At 35.2% G+C, this 19,231-nt stretch overlaps 1 protein-coding gene across 2 annotated transcripts in view; it reads left to right on the top strand.

The window, feature by feature from the left end:
* Nucleotides 1-19,231, top strand: part of LOC142349520 (cell division cycle protein 27 homolog) — a 167,297-nt gene that overhangs the window by 91,790 nt on the left and 56,276 nt on the right. Inside the window, exons 10-12 of one of the 2 annotated variants that reach the window (XM_075401138.1) lie at nt 4,928-5,085; nt 5,384-5,756; nt 11,245-11,426. In XM_075401138.1, the coding sequence (XP_075257253.1) occupies nt 4,928-5,085; nt 5,384-5,756; nt 11,245-11,426 (713 nt within the window). Of the gene's footprint in view, nt 1-4,912; nt 5,086-5,383; nt 5,757-11,244; nt 11,427-19,231 lie in introns of both variants that reach the window. The other variant, XM_075401137.1, reaches the window with a different exon arrangement.

The following is a 19,231-nucleotide window of genomic DNA, read 5'->3' as shown; positions in this document are numbered from 1 at the left end:
TCGATTTTTCTTTCAATTTAGATCTGTATCTGTTTCTATTTCTATTATATTGCACGCAGGTCTATTCTTTCGCAGCTATTCCGGCAATCCGCCGTCTATGTTTGTTTTCTTGAATTTCTTATAGCATTTCTGAAGTGTTGAGGTTGGATTTAGTTATTCTGTCGGTGTAGGGACCTTAATTAAAAGCTATTTTATAAGTTTTGATACTATCAAGTTACTTGAAGTCTAGACATGAAATTTTTTGTTGCAATAAACATTGCACATTTTTATTTCCTCTGATTTTTTGTTATTTGCATTTTTTTAATTGCAGTTTAATTTTTCTCTGCCGTATTTTGGGTGAGTGTTTATCCCAGTAAAAAAAATGTTAGAAACAATTTTCTAACAGTAATGTTAGCGAAGGTGCATTTGCATTTTCTCATTCTTTGGAGAATTTGTTAGAAAATTTTATAGAGAATAATATTTTTTTCGATTTTGTTCCTCGTCATCTCCGTTCCTTCTCCGCGGTTTTCTCTTTTATTGAAACTTTTTGTTGGATAGTCTGCCAATTTTTAATCGTTCTGTTGCAAACTACCTGTAATAAGAGATCTTTTGACAATAATTTTTTGGAGTCGATTTAAATTAAGTTTTATCAGATACTAAATCAGTTTTTTTTCGTTTACTTTTCTCATATTATTGTGTTTCGAAATATTTAATATATTGTAGGATGTGCATTAGGTCAGTGATTTTTCCGGCTGTAGTTTTTTCGTCGTGTGACGTTTTTTTTCGTTTTTAGGTCATTCGTGATTAAATTTTGATCGTACGCGACTTACCTCAATTGATAAATTGACATCAGTTTAATTAATAGCCGCCCTCTTCTTCTCAGCCGACTATTATAGCGCTCCTATTTTTTTTACTTCGTCGAACTTTTTTTCGCTTTAACATTTTGCCGCTTTTTCAGCATTTTGCGTGAAATCTTTTTGACTTCTCTAGGCTATTTTCTCTCTTCTCTCATTATGCTAAAAGTGATTTTAAACATCAGTTGCTTAGCAAAGCAATTCAAAATGAACAGAGTCGGTATTAAAATTGAAGTCAGAAATAGAAATGGGATAAACCCATAAAGCCCAATTTTAGATGCCCGCTATTTGAACGTCGTTCCTATAAGTCTTAGTTACCATCTCTAATGCTTATTGGTATTGATAGTAGCCCCTGTAGCCTCTCTCTAAGAAACAGAAATATGTTCAACTACGAAATGCCATCAAAATAAATCGAACTTAAAAATGTTTTTGTACAAAAATCTTTTTTTTTCGATATCTTCTATTCTTTCAATCCCAATCATGCTCATTGGAATCAACGGCGGCTATTTTCCGGCAATCTGCCGGGTATGTTTTAAGTAATTTAAGATCAAAGGAACGCATTTGCGGCGCCAATAACGTTTTCAACTTGTATCTTTATCTCTTTCTGTTTTTATTTTACGTATTGCACGTAAGTCTAAAATGCAGCTGTGCCGGCAATCTGCCGGCTATGTTTTTTAATTTTTGACGTGCATTAGTTAATTTTTCATCTGCAAATTTATTGTCATTATTGACAGGTGCCATTGTTTTTTCTAAATGATAACTGGAAATCTTTTTAATGTTTCCAATCGGTAGCTTTTGTATTGTATGACTTTATCACCATGTAGTCTTGTAAAATACGCTTTGATTCCTACCAAGTTTTAAGTCTTTTAAGATTTAAGGCTTTTTATTTTTAATTTATTTTTAATTGCTCTCGAAAGAAGTTTGAAGCAATTATTGTAAACATGTTTTTGTAAGTAAATTTTTCGCTTTACTGTTTTTCGGTTTTGTTCGAGAACATTCTTTGATTTCTTCACCGACTTTTTCACGCTTGAGTTCTTCATTTTTGAGCGATCTAAGTTGCTGTTTATCAACTTGCAATTATAATAGAGATAGTGAGCTTGCCAGAGTCAAAGCATTTGTAGCTTAGTGGTTAAGATATTGGACTATTGTCCTAGAGGTCGGGCTTCGACACCCTGTTGGGTCAGCGCTTTTTACAACCCCACTTCATCCACGCTAATTAAATGCCCCGGACTGTCATTCGAGAGCAATTCATCCGTTATTAGTCGGTTTATGTTTCTTGTTCCTTAGTCTGATCATTTAAAAGTCCCAATGATTTTACAATAAGACATAAACAAACCTATTCAATATTCACTGTATATAGTTTTTGTTTTTATAGCTGCGAAGCTGTAAGCTGAGCGTAGCTATATTGCGGTGCTCTTGGTTTTTTTTTTGTTTCGTCGTCTGATGCTCTTTTTTTGTTTTACATTTGTTCACACAGCAAAGCTGAAAGTCAAATTTTCTGAATGACTTCTTCCTCTCACTAACGGCATTTGCGCGCGTGACGTCATTTCTCACTAGCTTTAGCGAAAGTTTTTAGGTTATTTGCGTGATTAGATTTTGATCATACGTGACTTACCTCACTCAATAACTTTTGCACTTTAAAACTTGAGTTTTATTTGAATTTGTTTAAGGTCAAAGGAACTCATATGTGCAGTAAAGGTCCCTAATAAGAGGCGTCTGTGGAATGAATTTTAACAAGCTTTACTAATTTATCGCTGAATGTTTTTTAGCCTAGTTTTTTGAGCGGCGTCGATTTTTTTTCAATTTAGATCCGTATCTGTTTCTATCTCTATTATATGGCACGCAGGTCTATTCTTTCGCAGCTATTCCGGCAATCTGCCGGCTATGTTTATGACTTTATCATTTTATTCCTATAAAAATTTTGTTTTATTTTGTTTTAGTTTTGCACGCTATTGTAACTCTTTCTGTTGTCCTCTCACATAGCTCAATGTACGACAGTTTGCATAGATGTTTCTCTAAAATGTGTTTTTCATATGAGGAATCGCATTAGAGTTGATATCATTTTTGAACCAAACATTTTTATCATTTAATTTTTTAATGGCCGCCCTCATCTTCTCAGCTGGCCATTATAGCAATAGCGCTCCAATTTTTTGATATTCTACTTCGTCAAATACATATTTGTTTCGCTTTAACTCAATTGCCGCTTTTTTGACATTTTGCATTAAATCTGCGTCTTCTCTAGGCTAGTTTCATTCTTCGCTCATTCTGTCCAAAGTGCTTTTAAACTACAATTGCTCAGCAAATCAATCTGAAATGAACAGATTCTTTATCGGAAAACGATATGCTCCAATGCTCTATTGCTCCAATGCTCTATTACTCTTTGTATCCGCTGATTAAGAGACAGGACTATGTCTAAATGCGAAATGCAATCTATATAGTTTGCACTTTAATATTGGTTTTGTACAACAATCAATCTTTTTCATTGTTTTTTTGTTCCTATCCCATTTTTGTTAGGGGAATCAATGCTGTCTATTTTCTGGCAATCTGACGGGTATGTTTGTCTTATCAAATGAATTGGAGAAAAATACTTCCTTGGTGTTAACATCACTGGTATGCATGCTTGTCATTCTTTCGAAGTCCATCAAATTACAAAACATGAGCTACTCTTCGCTAATTTGAAAGGTTCCTGTCCCGGTTTCGTTTAGTACACAGTTATGCCAAAACTTTGAGGAAGGGATGGAAACATTATGTGCAAACGCACAGTACCGAGCCTCCTTGCTTCAATTTCAGCAAAAATTCTGGACCGCCCTGCTTTCCGTTTCGCATTCCAGTCTAAATATATAGCAGCTTTTTGTCTTGTTTTTTCAATATTGGAATCAAGTTACACAGAAAAACATGGCAGTCAAAACATTTGCTGCTTTTTTGACATAACCATATCAGTGTAACTTAAGTATCTTTTATTGCTCTCAAACGAAGTTGGTGGCAATTATAATGGTCCTGTGGTTTTTAATGGGATTTTTCGCTTGACCGGTTGCTCGCCAAACTTTTTCGTTAGTCGGTTATATTTACTTAATTTAGGCGTACAAATAAGGGAAAATTGGAGTTGCCACTGATGGTACCATTTTTATGTCACTACGTCTACGTGATAAAAACTGGAAAAACACTTCAGCATTAGACTACGAATTGATCACACTCTTTTATCGCCACTGTAGCTAAACAAACAGTGGCGATAAAAGAGTGGTGATAAACCTCGTAGTCTAATGATGGAAACAGTTTGATAAACTTGTAGTCTAAAAAATATTTTGTGCTGTGTTGTGTGGGTGGTGTGTGTGTGGGTGTGTTGTGTGTGGTGTGGTGTGGTGTGGTGTGTGTGTGTGTGTGCGTGTGTGTGTGTTTGGGCGTGCGTGTGTGTGTGTGTGTGTGTGTGTGTGTTTGTAAGTGTGTGTGTGTATGTAAGTATTTGTGTGTGTTTGTGTGTGCGTGCGAGTGGGTGCGTTTGTATGTTTTTGTGTGTCGTGTGTATGCGTGTGTGTGTGTGTGTGCGTGCGTGTCCTTGCGTGTGTGTGTGCATGTGTATGGGGGGCGCATGAGGACAAAACGAAGAACAGATCCGAAGAAAAATCACTTACCTTTGAAAATGTAATTGTCCACAAAAAATAAAATTGAAAAACCAATAAAACTGTGTTCAATTTTGAAATGATCGCAACAGGTGTTGATTGAAAAAAAAAATTATAACACGGTGGTTATCGCCCTCGAAGTTATCATAACACCTCGGCTTCGCCTCGGAGTTTGATAACTTCTCGGTGGCAATAACAACCGTTTGGTAATATTCATTGAGCACTAAATTTGAAGTTTGAGCACTAATGAAATGGAGAAAAAGTTTCACAATCTGCAACAAAGCTATGTTGGCTCCTAACAGCTACGTGCCAGCTTTAATTTAAAAAGTTATGTAGCAACATATTAAGATTTCTTGATTGACTCAATTTTAAGCAATTTGTCTGATTTTGTTTTATGGTATTTAATAAAATGCCAATATAGTATAAGTGGTGTCTTCTGGGAACAATGTGAGAGTATTTCAGTGGCAACTGCAACAGGTAGTGTGAATGGGGGGCTAGTTACGAGTCAACAAACTAACAACAGTAGCAGTATCTCCAATGTGTCCGTCACTCCACTCCAAGGAGCACCACCATCCAATGCGCCTGGTGGGCTGAGGAGGAGCTCAAGGTTGTACAATGGAAGCAATCAACTCAAGGTAGGACATGGTAACAGTTATCGGGCGAAATAAGTTCCACGTTCTTTGGGATGAGCAGCGATTGAGTTCAAATATTGACGACATACTGGATTCATTTTTCATCACTATTGTCCCTTGTCAGCTTATATATAGCTGTATCATGGAGTAGAGCACGATTTATGTGTGTCCATGTGACAATGTTTGCCACTGTTGTCTACAGAAGACTAAAATGTACGTTTGAGCCGTGGAATGTGGACTGAAATGGACCTGACTGTAATAAAAATTGGAACTGCAAGATGAATTGAGTTCTTTCTTTCAGGAGAATACCAAAGTACACACCAAATCTTCCATATCCCGTAGGCAAAGAATGGAAAGAGCCCCCAACAAGTCGAATTCAATCACAAATGTGCTCAACGCAGAGGAGGAAAAATTTGCCGCTAAAATGAGCAGCGAAGATCACAATGCCAATTCGAAGCCATTTCCAAATATTAAGATTGAGCCTATTAGCGAAACTGTAACCGTGACCGTAGGAACTCAAACTGTCGCCTCAACAGAAAGCTCTGGACCCAATTTGGAGCCACAGCAGATGAAAGCATTGAAAGTCATGCAACATAATGCATTGGGCTCAAAATCGGCAGCTATTGAATGTTATGAATGTGAAACTGTTTCCGAGATTTCCTGGCAAGATTTAGGTTAGTTGGCACCCATTTGGCACCTCATAGGTAGAACACGTGATTCATCCAAATAACTACTTTTGATAACAATTGATGGTACGAAGATGTGAATGATTCCTGGCTTAAAATTTTCATATTTGAAGTTTTTCTCATATTTGGCATTTTTGTCTTTCCCCAAATAAATGTCCCAACCCTCAAATTTGTTTGGATGTTAGGAAATTTGTTGGGTGTTTGTTCTGGCATACTTTTGTTTTTATAAAGTCAATTTTGTCCGATCGTTATATTTTACGGAGAGATAAAAAGTGGTGATTGAAAAGCCCCCGAAAAACAACCCATTGAAGAGAAATTTTTAATTGCTCTCGAATGAGAAGCAATTATTATAAACATGTGTCTTTTTTATGCAGATTTTTCGCTCGAATTTTTTTGTGCTTTTCTTCTCGAATAATCTTTGACTTCTCAAGTTAAAGACTTCTCAAGTTATTTTTCACGCACTTCTTGATTTTTGAGTTTGTTGTTGAAACAAAACCTATTGTTAGAGATACCAACACAAGGCCCTGATAGCCGGGTGGTTAATGCCTCTGTTGAGGTGAGGGAATCAGAATCAGGAGGTCGGGGTCCGAGCCCTACCTTGGTCTGTTGTTTTTGCACCCCTAATGAAAAATTTACGCATTCGAGAGCAATTTTTGCGATGTTAGTCAGTTTATGTTCATGTTTCTCAAATTTTTCACTTTTCTAGCCTTTTCACGCAGTCCGATCGCTATTTCGTCCTAAATTTAAATTAATTTTACATGAGCAGCTATTTTGCTGGTTTTTATGGTGAGTTTTTTAATTGCTCTTGAACAAAGTTCATAGCAATTATTGTAAACGTGTGTGTCCTTTTTATGGAAAATTTTTGCTTGACGGTGTTGAGTTTTCGAGTGACTTTTATGCCCTTGACTTTTTGCGTTTCGCGTGTTCTAAAATTCTCTCTTAATCACAATTTTGAGTAGCTTATTTCAATTGGCGGCAATTTAATACTAAAAGTCAAATGAAAAGTGCGCCGAAACTGGTGCCATTTTTCACTTTAAATCTTAATAGTGGTATATCTTAACCTCTAATGTGGTCATTTGAAGCCCACCAGTGATCTTCTTAGTCCCATTTAGGCTCCCCCTCCCCCTCCAACTGAAGCAGGTTGCAATTGATTAGAGCTCCCAATAGTCGTTCCAGAGCTATTCTTCCGACTTTTAGTCGGTTATGTTTTAAATCGGTGAATTCTTTTTTCTACGGAAGCAAAGTCAAATTCAGAACGTGAAAATAAGTGTTCTGTTCAATCTCCTGAGCAGAATTCAAAAGCTGAGCGAAAAAGAAAGTTGTTTTGGTTCATGCAGTAATGTAAGAGAGAGCGAGAAAAGTGAGTGCAAAAACTTAATTACTTGAAGTTGTAATTGTTGCAATTGTTTCAAGTTTTTTGTCATTTTTCTTCATTTTTGAGTTTTTTGGTCTCCGCGAGCCAATGATTTGTTTTTTTTTAAAGTTTTTAGAGCTTGTAACTGTGTTACTAGATAGTTTTTTGTGACAATGTAATAATTTTGAACATGTTAATATGACAAATTTCTGCAATTTTTATATAAAATTTGCAATTTCAAGTTTTTTGCAAATTTTTGTCATTTTTTCCCAGACTCAGAGGCCAGTTAACCTCCTCTAGGGTTTAATAATAGGTTGCTGCCTTCTTACTGATTCTTGCTCTTCAGGATACGAGCGTCAAAGTTTTTAGCAATGATTACTTTTTTTTGTTTAGTTAGATTATTTTCATTTCTCAACTTTTGAGACTTACCTTTTGACTGGCAGTGTTCAATTGATCTGCTGGTGAAATACAGTAGTTCTAATGTTTGCATTCAATTCTTTGAATTTCATTGCAAGACTTATCCTGCTATGTTCTACAATTACTGAAATCATTTTTCTAGTAGGATATATTTCCGAATTTGTTTGAAGTTTTGACCATATTCTGTTCTAAGGAGACATTGTGATTGATTTCCTCGGTTAATCTGTGTGGAATTTTTTTCGTGTTTTAATATTTTTAGGCCCATAATTTTGTTGCTCTGTATCTAATTGGGATTGAGCGGCCTGCTTAGTTTTGGTGATTTGCTACAAATTGGTTGGTTTTTAAGGAAAGTTGACTGGTTTTGACAGTTTTTCTTGGTTTTCTTTTAATTTCTCTACATTAAGCAGCTGTTTTTCAGTATTATATTTTTGATTTCTATATGCAATCCAATGCAGTTCATGCCCTTGTTATCACGAATGCGACCTCAATCATAGTTGGACAAACAAGAAAACATAAGCTTTCGAAAATTTTTCTATGGAACTTGTATGGAATTCATTAACTTTATGTTGGGGTATCTGATAAATTACCATTACCTCAAATTTGTAATTAGGCAAGACCTTCATAGTGAAGGAGAATAATGGTTCAAAAATGTTTTTTAATAGCCGCCCTCATCTTCTCAGCCGGCTATTATAGCGCTCCTATTTTTTTACAATTCAAAGAATTTGAATTGTATTGGTGTGCTGTGTTTTTTTTAAGATGTGTTTACACATTTTTCAATGACTTTGATCTTTCAAAACGGGATAAACAGGTAAAGCCCAGCGGGCATTAAGTTTCATTAGAGCTCCAAAGTGAGATTTAGTAGTCCTTCAAGTGCGTATAGTGGTGCAGCTGCTGGGATGGCCATAATTTAAGGTTAAAAGGTCATTTATAGGAGTTTTTCGGCTCAAAATGGTGCAATTTTTCATGTTTTTTCTAATTTTTTTGAGATTTTTGTTTTGATTAGTCTTAGGTTGAAGTTTTTAAAATTTGATGAAGGCCTTTTCGCGAGACAAAATTGCTTGTTATGACCATTTTATGAGCTATATGTTTTTGTAATACAAACACAAACACGCAAAATGATACTAATGTTTAATAGCCGCCCTCATCTTCTCAGCCGGCTATTATTGCGCTCGTATTTTTTTTTTACTTCGTTTTTTTTCGCTTTACCATTTTGCCGCTTTTTCGACATTTTGCGTGAAATCTTTTTGACTTCTCTAGGCTAGTTTCTCTCTTCTCTCATTCTGCTAAAAGTGAATTTGAACATCAGTTGCTAAGCAAAGCAATTCAAAATGAACAGAGTCGGTATAAAAAATTGAAGTCAGAAATAGAAACGGGATAAATCCATAAAGCCCAATTTTAGATGCCCGCTATTTGAACGTCGTTCCTATAAGTCTTAGTTACCACCTCTAATGCTTATTGGTGTTGATAGTAGCCCCTGTAGCCTCTCTCTAAGAAACAGAAGTGTGTTCAACTACGAAATGCCATCAAAATAAATCGGACTTAAAAAATATTTTTGTACAAAAATCTTTTTTTTTCAATATCTTCTATTCTTTCAATCCCAATCATGCTTATTGGAATCAACGGCGGCTATTTTCCGGCAATCTTCCGGGTATGTTTTCTATTTTTATCAGGGTTTTTGAAAATTTTTGTCTTTTTTTTAGTTTTTTAGCCTTGGTGTCACGAAACCTCCTCTAGGGTTTGATGATAGATTGCTAGTAGTAATGTGGTAATGCACAATGGTAATGCACAGTTTCTAGTGGTAATGGAACGGTTTTCAACTTTTTGACATCATGAATTTTAGCATTTTTTGATAAAAGTTGCAAATTTTTCATAATTTTTGACATATTTATTGTCATCATTCAAGTTCTTTGAGTCCCAGGGTCGAGAAAACCTCATTAGGGGTTGGATAATAAAAAACTGAAAAATGTTTAGTTGCCATGGAATAGGTTTCAACTTTTGAATATCACAAGTTTTAGCAATTTTTGAATAAATTTGCATTTTTTCAGGTTTTTTTGAAAACTTTTTTCATTTTTTCAGTTTTTCCAGTTTCAGGGACCAGGCAATCTCCTTTGAGGTTTGTTATTAGGGCACTGCATAGTTTCTAGTAACAATGGAATGCTTTTTAATGTCTTTTTAATTTTAGCATTTTGATAAGATCTGCAATTTTTTTAATGTTTGCTTAAGTTTTTGTCAGTTTTTGATATTCGTCCATTCTCAAATGCAAGAAAACCTATTCCACGTTCTGATAAAAAAAGTTACTCAATGGTTTTGGTTTTAATGGATTTGTTTTGAACAATTTAACCTTTCGACTTTTAGAAGTTTTTTGATAGAATTTGCAATTTTTTTTAAGTTTTTTTTAAAACATTTGTGTTTTTTATATTTTTTCTTGCCTCAGTAACCGCATTTAGAGTTTGACAGTATGTTTTTAAATTGTTGCTAGGGGGCAACTCAATGGCTTTCAACATTTCAAAAGAACGAATTTCTATTTTTTGAAGTTTGAATTTTTTTCTAAAAGTTATTACCTATCGATCTATGAGCCAATGAGTTTTTTAAAGCTTGGAATTGGGTTACTGGATAGCTTCTGGAGACACAGAAATGATTTTGAAGATATTTATATCACAACTTTCAGCAACATTTCCTTATAATTTGCAATTGATTTTAAAAAATTTTTTGGTCATTTTCGAGTTAATCGATCTTCAAGGGCCAATGAATATTTTTCAGATCTTGCAGATATAATACTGGACCGATTTCAGAAAAAAATGGTTTTGAAGAGATTTTTGTAATAGGTGCTTTTGAGGGGAAAAAATTTTGCCTTAGGTTTAAAAGCTTCAAGAGTTTTAACACTGAGTTTGTTTTTGTTTAGTTTTGATTCTTTTAGTTTCTCAATCCTTTGATGATTTTTGTGTTCTGGCTAGCATTGTTCAATTGATCTCCTGTCAGGTAGAGTACGTCTGAGTTTTTCATTCAGTTCTTTGAATTGTATTTCAGGACTTGTCCTGCTATGTTTTTTTACTTCGTCGAATAAAAAATGTTTCGCTTTACTTCATTTTGCTGCTTTTTCAACATTTTGCGTGATATCTTTTTGACTTCTCTAGGCTAGCTTCTCTCTTCTCTCATTCTGCTAAAAGTGATTTTGAACATCAGTTGCTCAGCAAAGCAATTCAAAATGAACAGTGTCAGTATAAAAAATTGAAGTCAGAAGTAGAAACGGGATAAACCCATGAAGCCCAATTTTAGATGCCCGCTATTTGAACGTCGTTCCTATAAGTCTTAGTTACCATCTCTAATGCTTATTGGTATTGATAGTAGCCCAAATGTAGCCTCTCTAAGAAACAGAAGTACGTTATGTTCAACTACGAAATGCCATCAAAATAAATCGGTCTTCAAAAGTGTTTTTGTACAAAAATCTTTTTTTTTCAATATCTTCTATTCTTTCAATCCCAATCATGCTTATTGGAATCAACGGCGGCTATTTTCCGGCAATCTGCCGGGTATGTTTTTTGCAATTTGATGACACCAAAAAGTGGTGTAATGTCACATCAGTGACTGAAGTTCACTTCGAAAAAATGTGGAGTGCTAACTTAGTTTTGACGTTCAGTAAAGTTTTCAGTATGAGAACAACTTATTTGTGTAATGGATGTCGGTTATGTTACATAAATACTTCAGAGACGTTACATCAAATCTTCAGACTGTTGGGCAAATCATTCAGTCTTCTGAGTCAGTTTGAGAGTGAAGAAGTCATTAAGACTCTACAGTCACTCCCTCTGGCACACTTTGAGACTGGATTTGTCCTCGAGTGCATCGGAAGAGCCCATTGTGAGAAATCAGAGTACAAGTTGGCCATAGAGGTTAGCAAGCTAATTCGGATATCCTACGTCCTCCTTTAATTTTTGGCTCTCTTTATCTTGTTTTGGTTTTTGGGCCCTATCTAAAATAAATTCTGGTCTTTTTGATTTAAATTGCTTTATGCTGAAAATTTTTAATTGAATGTTCTCGTGTGCGTGATCTTATGCAAAATGTTGGTCGACAGTTTTGACTTTTCGGAAACTTTTATCACTTCTTGGTTTTGTGACTACTAAATCTGAACTCAATTGGCGGAAGTTTACTACTGAAAATCAAATGAAAAGCGCGCCGTGATCAGTAATTTTACTGTAAAGTATTTGAAACACGAAGCGAAATGCGTGAAGACAAAGTGTTTTGGTCAATTGGCTGAAGAGCAGAGAGAAGAGAGTGGTTTTTCTGTTCAGGCTATAATTTATGAGAGTAAGCGAGAAAAGTAGGTGTGAAAAAACCTTCGCTAAGCGAGCAAATTTTTTTGATCGTGCGGCATTTTGAAATCATTTTTTCATTTTTTCTGCCAAAGATGTTTGTATCGTTTACCCAAACTAGCAATAGTTCGTTTGAAAGCTTTTTAATAGCCGCGTCAGCAATTTCAGGTGGCTAAATTGCGCTCCTAATTTTTACTTTCAATTCAAAAAATTTGAATTGTATTGGGGCGTTTTCTTTTTTTAAGATCTGTTCACGCATTTTCATGATTTTTGAAGTAAAATTGGAGTGGTGATATTGGTCACGCCGAAACAGGAAGTGGAGCGAAAAAGCGAGTGGTTTTTTGGCGTGAATTTTTCGCGCTCTAATTTCAAAGTAGAGTGAGAAAACGGTGTTTGGACAAAAGTTCGCTTTCTCGCTAGTGTTTTTTGTTCACATGCGGCAATTTCATTTTGAATTTTGCTTTTTAATTGCTCTCAAACAAAGTTTGTAGCAATTATATTTGTCCTGTCGGTCTTTTTTATGCGATTTTTCGCTTGACCGATTTTTCGTCTGAGGCTTTTGACTTTTCGTCCGCAAAAACGGGATAAACAGGTAGCGCCCAGCGGGCATTAAGTGCTCTTAGAGCCTTTCAGCTCTGTTTCAGCTCAAACTGTTTTGGAGACTTATACTTATGGTGTGAAGGGCGGTTCTTAGAGGTTGAAGACACCTCCACTGTTGACCCACCTATTGCCCCACCCCTGCGCTGTTGCCCCCCCCCCACCCCAGTTTTGCCCCCCCCCATTACTTTTTTGCATTTTTTTTCAAGCTTTTTGAAAATTTTTGACATTTTTTGATTTTTATCAGCCCTAGGTGTCAAAGAACCTCCTCTAGGGTTTTATAATAGTGTACTGCATTGGTTTTTAGTGGTAATGGAATGGTTTCAGATTTAAACATCACGAATTTTAGCAATTTGTTGACAAAAATTGCTTTTTTCAAGTTTTTTTGAAACTTTGTTTTTTTTAGATTTTTTCAGCCTCAAGAACAAGGAACCTCCTCTAGGGATGTCCTGCAAGATTTTAACATCACGAATTTCAGCATATTTTCGATAGTTTTTGTCATCTGTTTCCAACTTTTTGACATTTATAGTCATTATTCAGATTTTTTGAGCCTCAATGGTCAGAAAGCCTCCGTTAGGTTCTTATAGTAAGTTACTGGAAAATTTTTGTTGGGCATGGATTAATTTTCAACTTTAATATCACAAGTTTTAGCAATTTTTTTTAGAATTTTTGCCATGATTTAGGTTTTTCTAGCTTCAAGGGCAAAAGAACTCCCTGTGGCCCTATGCAGTAATGTATTACTGCATAGTTAATAGATGTAATGGAATGTTCTTCAACATTTTAATATCATCAATTTGAGCAATTTTTTAAATTAGTTGCAATTTTTCATGTTTTTCAATTTTTCCGACAACAGAGGCCCTGGGACCTCCTCCAGGGTTTGATAATAAGCTGCTGCATGGTATGTAGAGTTAATGGGATGGTGATCAACATTTTAAGGACTCCAGTTTTAACATTTTTTGGATAAATTTTAAACTTATCAAATTTTTGGAAAACTTTTTCTTCCAAGTGTATGGATCTTTATGAGCCTGTGAAACTATTTCAGGCTTGAAACAGGAATACCGGATGGTCTCTTGAGGCAATGAATTGGTTTTTAAGATATTAGTGTCTTGAATTTCTGCAAGATTTTGTTAAAATTTGCAATTTTTCCCAAAACTTTTCAATATTTGTCATTTTCTGAGTTTAACGACATTAACTGGCCAACAAAACTTTTCAAGTCTCGGAGATGGGTTACTTGACAGAACTTTCGAGACAAAAAATGGTTTTGAACTTTTTTATTGCGATGTTGTAAACTTTTTGTTTAATTTCGACTTTTAGTTTTCTATATGATTTTTTTAACAAGGTTAGAAAACTAGAAGTTGCAGTGTCGAATCCAATCATGGAGGATATTCCTGTCTTTCTCTCTCTTTCGGTTAGGGTTCATTTGCTTCTCTTTTTCGATCACGTTTTATCTCTCTCTCACGCTCTCTGTCTTTCTCTCTCCCTCTCTCTCTCTCTCTCTCTCTCTCTCTCTCTCTCTCTTTGTTGATGCCGCACTTCAGCTGCTGTTATGTGGCGTTACGTCATCATCTCTGATTCTCATTATCAATGAGTTATAGTTGAAATGTTTTTATCATAAATGATAACAGTCAATTTTTAGGTAACCATTGTTAATTGCTCTCAAAACTGTTGACACCTCCACACTGTTGACCCCCCACCCCCACTACTGCCTCCACCCGCAACCGCGCTGTTGCCCCCCAACCCAGTGTTGCCCCCCATCGGCCCCCGGTGCGACCCCCCCCCCCCCCCCGTGGCTAGCTACTGACAAAGCCAACCGTTCGCCGGTCGTTTGAGAGCAATTTGCCCGACGTTAGTTGGTTATGTTTTTATTTTTTTGTCGGATTTTTTCCTAATTGGTTTTCCCAATCTGTTCATTGTTCGTTCTAGGCCTAGTTTTTCTTTTTGCTTGAACCAAATTTCTTTTTGCTGGCGGTTTTTTTGTTCACATGCGGCAATTTCACTCTGATTGTTACTGAATTTTCGATTTTTTGGAGTGGATTTTTTCTAAAGCGTTTTACCAATCCATTCATAGTTCATTCTAGGCCTAGTTTTTTCTGTTTGAACCATGTTTTCATTTCTCGCTAGTGGTTTCTTGTTCACATGCGACATTTTGACATTGATTTTGTTTTTTGTTTTAATATTTTTATCTGTTTTTGTTTGGAAGTGGTTTTCACAATTCACTCATCGTCTGTTCTAGGTGTAGTTTCTTGTTTAGTCAATGAAAATTCTTTGAATTGTATGTCAGAACTTGTCCTTCTATGTTTTTTTACTTCGTCTAACAGATTTTTGTTCCGTCTTACCACCTGACTTCTTGGAATTGACTTTTTCAATGACTTCATTGACTTCTACTGCTTTGCAGTGGAAATTTGTTTGCATGACGTCATTTCCACTCTTAGGTCAATTGCGTGACTTACCTCACTAAAAAAAAATGACTTCTGAACTCACTTATAGAACTTTAATTTTTATGAACATTTACTAATTAAAGATCAATAGTATGCATTTAAGTAGTGCCAAATTTATATGCCCTAATTCTTGATGATACGTCTTGATTATAGACCGTATGTGACATACAAAATGACAGTCCGCATCTAACCCAAAAAGTCTAGTGGTCTATTGAAGGACTGGTGGTCGATCTGTCTGTCTTATTTCATTAGTTGTTTCAATTCATGGAAGGCCAAAAACGTCTATCGGGGCTGTTTTCCGCCAATCTGCCGGCTATGTTTGACTATTTGAATCAAGAAGTCATTTTTTCGATTCAAATAAGAGCTATTTTTTACCATTTTGCTATATTGTACGTTTTGTTTGGAGTTTTTAATTTTCTTCAAATTCTTACAGCGTTTGGGAAGTTTTGTGGTGCAATAAAGTTGTTTCAGTGGTTTTGTTTGATTTCCGATGTCTTTGTTAATGATTTTGAGATGTCTTTTTTTTTAAAAAAAGACAATTGAGTAAATTTAATCAAGTTGTTCCGATTTTTGTGGTTTTTTTTAATGTTTGCCCAGTTTAAGCTTCTGGCTATAGTTTTGTTCAATCATTAATATGGCAATGTTTCATAGGTTTGACTCCTAAAAAGTATTAGTGAAGGTCACTGAGGGTTTAATGTGACTTTTTGTCTAGTTATATTAGTACTATAGATTTGTTAAAATAATGTTTTGCGTCGAGTTAATTAACATACAGGTTGCGTTTCTTTTGTCACCGAAATTATTGTTTCAGGTTGTTTTGTTGTACAGAGCCTCAGTGATTGGAACAAAAACGGAGCAGGGCCGACAGCTAAATAGATTCTCTTGTTATAGAAAGATTTCAATCTAAGACTGAATTTTCTTTGTGATTTTTCAGCTGAGTACTTTTCTTAGACCCGGGGCTGCACTTACATTTGAATAATCATGGAACAAACACTTCAGGATTAGATCAGGATAAATAACAATTCTGGCAAGTTCTGGCACCTGCCGGACAAATAAAGCTAACATGGAAAATTGTACATTGTAATTAATAAACACCGGTTAGCGCTATCATAAAATCCTCAGTGATGAGTGATGAGATGCTTAAAAGATAGCTAAGTAGTTTTAATTACAATTATACTTGGCAAAGTTTACAGAATATCAATAAAATAAACATACAGTTTCTCAGCTTAATAAGGTAATAAAGTCAAGTCTGTATATGGCCTTGAAAATATGGCACTAATTAAAAGGATCAGTAAAAAAGAAGGGGGAATACATATTCATCATAATAAGAAACGTTTTTAAGGACGTTACACTACCCACGTTTGATAAACCTTTTGCGATAAATTTAAAAGTTTAAATGAAAAAAGGTGTTAATGGGGAGCCACTCTTAAATATTTGTCGGGTTTTGGTCAGTTACAATCGAATCATTAAGGTGTTGTGAGTTGCGCGATTTTGTCGGATCGCAGGGAAATTGTTGATTTAGTTCGCAAAATTTGTTTTTGAGCCCGTGGTTTAGTTGCAGGTAAATCAACTATATATATACATTCATCTTTGTCGGTTCAAAGATGCATAGTTCACTTTCAAGGATTTGAACCTTCGATAGGCGAGCTTCTACAGTATCGTCGATGTTCGTTTCTCCAACGATTGTCATCAGGTTCTTCATATTGTGGTCAAGAGATTATATTTTGGCAGGTTCGTTTTTGGCAACCAAAACCATTGGTTTGAGGGGAATTTTAACGTCGGAGAACTTAAACGTCGGATTTTTAACGTCGGATATTGGGGGTTATTCGTTGGAAAAATTCGTTTGATAAAGATACAAACTAATTTATGCAGAAAAAGTTTTCAGTAAAAAGTTATGGTTAGGGCAAGGGAGAGCTTGATTGGGACATAGGATTCTAACTGGTCTGAATCCTAATAATTGATCCAATTAATTGATGGGAAATATCTTTTACCCTTTTTGTGGATAACTTTTTTCGAAATGTTTTTCGAAAATACTTTCTACGTTGTTCTTTATTTGTTCCTCTCCACGGTGTTCTAAAAAAAAACTATTATGACGCCTTTTCTTTTAATTGGCAGGCATTTCTCGATTGAAAACTAATTTTATCAAAAGGTTTTTGCCATTAGTTGTTCTGGAGTCGCAATTCTTAAATGAAGTTTCATCAGATTATTTATCAATTCTTGTCGCTACGTTGCCTTGTTTCTTTACCATTCTTAATTTGCCTGTTATTGTTTCAAAATGATTAGCATAACTAATAAGGATGATCATTATGTCCATTACGGTTTTTAAATTTCTACTCGGTGTCAAGTATTCCGGCTGTTTTTCAAGATCTGTTAACACATTTTCTTTTTCTTGGAGGTCAAATTGAATTGATGATTTCGGTCACTCTGAAACTTGAAGAGCGAAAAGCAAGTGGTTTTACGGTGTGAATTTTTGCGGTGTGAATTTTACGGTGTGAATTTTTGCTCTAAGCAGAGCGAATAATGGTTTTTGAACAAAGATTCGCTTTCTCGCTAATGGTTTTTGTTCAAATGCGGCACTTCTACTTTTTTAAGTTTTTTTTTTGATCTTTTGGATGGTTTCTCTAATCCAATGATTGTGCATCCATTCTAGGTATAGTTATTTTGTTTAGACAATGAAACCTCTCTTGGTCTCTCTTTGGTCTCTTGAGACAATGAACTGGTTCTTAAGATATTAATGTCTTGAATTTTTGCAAGATTAAAATTTGCAATTTTTCCCAAAACTTTTCAATATTTGTCCTTTTCTGAGTTAAACGACCATAACCGGCCAACAAAACTTTTTATGTCTTGGAGATGTGTTACTTGACAGAATTTACTTGACTGTGTTACTTGACTTATTATTTAATTTCGCCTTTCAATTTTTTTCTATATGTTTTATTAACAAGGTTAGAAAACTAGATGTTGCAGTGTCGAATCCAATCATGGAAGATATTCCTGTCTTTCTCTCGTTCGGTTAATGTTTATTTCCTTCTCTTGTTCACTTTTTATCTCTCTCACGCGCTCTCTCTCTCTCTCTCTCTCTCTCTGGCACTTGCCGGACAAATAAAGCTAACATGGAAAATTGTACATTGTAATTAATAAACACCGGTTAGCGCTATCATAAAATCCTCAGTGATGAGTGATGAGATGCTTAAAAGATAGCTAAGTAGTTTTAATTACAATTATACTTGGCAAAGTTTACAGAATATCAATAAAATAAACATACAGTTTCTCAGCTTAATAAGGTAATAAAGTCAAGTCTGTATATGGCGTTGAAAATATGGCACTAACTAAAAGGATCAGTAAAAAAGAAGGGGGAATACATATTCATCATAATAAGAAACGTTTTTAAGGACGTTACACTACCCACGTTTGATAAACCTTTTGCGAGAAATTGGAAAGTTTAAATGAAAAAAGGTGTTAATGGGGAGCCACTCTTAAATATTTGTCGGGTTTTGGTCAGTTACAATCGAATCATTAAGGTGTTGTGAGTTGCGCGATTTTGTCGGATCGCAGGGAAATTGTTGATTTAGTTCGCAAAATTTGTTTTTGAGCCCGTGGTTTAGTTGCAGGTAAATCAACTATATATATACATTCATCTTTGTCGGTTCAAAGATGCATAGTTCACTTTCAAGGATTTGAACCTTCGATAGGCGAGCTTCTACAGTATCGTCGAGGTTCGTTTCTCCAACGATTGTCATCAGGTTCTTCATATTGTGGTCAAGAGATTATATTTTGGCAGGTTCGTTTTTGGCAACCAAAACCATTGGATTGAGGGGAATTTTAACGTCGGAGAACTTAAACGTCGGATATTGGGGGTTATTCGTTGGAAAAATTCGTTTGATAAAGATACAAACTAATTTATGCAGAAAAAGTTTTCAGTAAAAAGTTATGGTTAGGGCAAGGGAGAGCTTGATTGGGACATAGGATTCTAACTGGTCTGAATCCTAATAATTGATCCAATTAATTGATGGGAAATATCTTTTACCCTTTTTGTGGATAACTTTTTTCGAAAATACTTTCTACGTTAATCTTTATTTGTTCCTTTCCACGGTAATCCAAAAAAAACTATTATGACGCCTTTTCTTTTAATTGGCAGGCATTTCTCGATTGAAAACTAATTTTATCAAAAGGTTTTTGCCATTAGTTGTTCTGGAGTCGCAATTCTTAAATGAAGTTTCATCAGATTATTTATCAATTCTTGTCGCTACGTTGCCTTGTTTCTTTACCATTCTTAATTTGCCTGTTATTGTTTCAAAATGATTAGCATAACTAATAAGGATGATCATTATGTCCATTACGGTTTTTAAATTTCTA

The sequence above is a fragment of the Convolutriloba macropyga genome, chromosome 11, assembly GCF_964194025.1.
Source record: "Convolutriloba macropyga chromosome 11, txConMacr16.3, whole genome shotgun sequence".
Taxonomy (NCBI): Eukaryota; Metazoa; Xenacoelomorpha; order Acoela; family Convolutidae; genus Convolutriloba; species Convolutriloba macropyga.
Note: the sequence above shows the minus strand (reverse complement) of the source record. Positions and strands in the feature narration are given on the sequence as shown.